At 29.1% G+C, this 1,784-nt stretch overlaps 1 protein-coding gene across 4 annotated transcripts; it reads right to left on the reverse strand.

The window, feature by feature from the left end:
* Positions 1 to 639: 639 nt before the first annotated feature.
* Positions 640 to 1,635, reverse strand: LOC119834551 (uncharacterized protein KIAA1143 homolog). 4 transcript variants are annotated; one of them, XM_038358941.1, is made up of 2 exons: positions 1,427 to 1,635; positions 640 to 1,121 (listed from the first exon to the last, which is right to left on the reverse strand). In XM_038358941.1, exon 2 carries the CDS (start codon positions 1,089 to 1,091, stop codon positions 702 to 704), a length of 390 nt encoding a protein of 129 aa, XP_038214869.1. In that variant the 5' UTR covers positions 1,092 to 1,121; positions 1,427 to 1,635; the 3' UTR covers positions 640 to 701. The 4 variants fall into 4 exon arrangements, with proteins under 4 accessions (XP_038214869.1, XP_038214871.1, XP_038214870.1 ...); XM_038358943.1 differs by lacking the exon at positions 1,427 to 1,635 and adding an exon at positions 1,320 to 1,379; XM_038358942.1 differs by lacking the exon at positions 1,427 to 1,635 and adding an exon at positions 1,316 to 1,374.
* Positions 1,636 to 1,784: the final 149 nt, after the last annotated feature.

Raw genomic sequence — 1,784 nt, forward strand, 5'->3', positions numbered from 1 at the left:
CGAAACTGTATTTACTTATACTCTATCTAATGCACTTTAAAAAATTGTCAATTGTAAAATTTAGATAGCATTTTAATTTAGTAATAATTTGACTTTGATTTCAAAGTGTCATAGAGAAAATTAACACCGAATACTGTGTAGAGGTAATCGAAAAAATTATCCATTGTTAATTTATTTCATAGTTCTATTATTAAATATTATAATATGTTAACAGGAAAATGCTGCACTGTGTGATGAAGTTGCTAAAATTCAAGAAAACATTCAAATAGTAAAGGACGAAAGAAAATTCTTGTTGAGAAAATTACTAGAATACGAAAATGATATTGATGTTTCACAGACATATTTTAGAAATGAACCAATAATGATTCCCTCAAATGGTAAAGCTAAACCAAAAAAACGCAGAAGTCATGAAGATTCTGGAAAAAGCATACCCCCCTAGTATATTATAATTTGTCTTGTGCAGGAATGAGCTGATTATTGTACATATTTTATTGGCGTTAATTTTATTTGCCAATTGCAAATAAAATTAACGCCATAATTATTAAATGTCAAATTAGATGTGGCAGGTACTTTAGTTTATGTCCATGTTGTGTTAAAATACCAAAAATAATGTTGGTTCTACAATTCAAAAATAAAAAATTTGTTCACAATTTTATGGATCTTTTTATAAGAACACAGGGTCTTTTATTTAATACAGCTTATCAATCATCTTCATCCTCATCAGCAAATGACAATAATTGTTTAGTTTTTTTGCTTTTTGATTTTTCTTCTAGTACACCTTTTTTACCAGCTTCACATACTTTTCTCTTCTTTTTGAATATTACTCTTTGATTCAAATCAGCTTTAGATTCAGACTCAAATTTTTTTATTCTTTCCTTTTCAACCTCAGCTTCTTCCGCTGTGAGGTCACCTTTTTTCAAAACTACTACCTGAGGTAACTCAGTATCATCATCATTTACAAAATCTTCTTCATTATTTTGAAGTTCATCAAATTTATGGTTTCTGTCATCATAGCCAGCCTGCTTCTTTAAAGCTTTCAAAAATGGTGGATCATCAGGTTTTATAAAATTTACATTCCTTTTTCTGTTCATCTTGATAATGCATTACTTATGCATCAAATTCTGTAAACAACAATAAGCTTGGTCTTATTAATGAGCCTTGAGTGTAAGTACCATTTATAATAATAACATCCACTCCATACATATACTGTGTACCAATATACGAATTCTGTGAATTTATCGTTTTATCAAAATATATCTTCTAACGGCGAAAGAATTTTTGTTATAATTTTTGTGTGAAAACATTACAAACATACATACAAACTTTCCTCTTATTATTATTATAGATAGTACAAAAATCACATCTGTTGTATAATAATTGTTTTTCATAATGTACTTGACACTGACTGCTGACAAATTATTCTTACCGGAGTGGTGAGTAGTTATATCCAAAGATTATATACACTTATGTACTGTCATCATAGATAAAGTACTATATTAATTATCGATGGGTCATATAGCTACAAAGATCTTCGGCGCGTAGCAAAATTTCGGAACTAATGCCTTCATCTTCTAAAACGTCATTTTGGTGGCAGATTGTCGAGTGTGTTGTTTGATGCGGTCACGATCAGTGTTACCAACTCTCGGAAATATTTACCCCTAACTCTAAGTCAAAACCCCCTAAAACTGCGTCAATTATTTGAAAATCCCCCCTAAAAAATAATATTCAATCAAAATAATATAATAAGTAATATTCAGTAATATTTGTTAATGCTTTTTATTTAT

Source organism: Zerene cesonia, chromosome 19 (assembly GCF_012273895.1).
Source record: "Zerene cesonia ecotype Mississippi chromosome 19, Zerene_cesonia_1.1, whole genome shotgun sequence".
NCBI classification, from domain to species: domain Eukaryota; kingdom Metazoa; phylum Arthropoda; class Insecta; order Lepidoptera; family Pieridae; genus Zerene; species Zerene cesonia.

Excerpts from the sequence above, each read along its gene's own strand:
- LOC119834551 (XM_038358941.1), bottom strand. The coding sequence starts at position 1,091 with ATGAACAGAAAAAGGAATGTAAATTTTATAAAACCTGATGATCCACCA.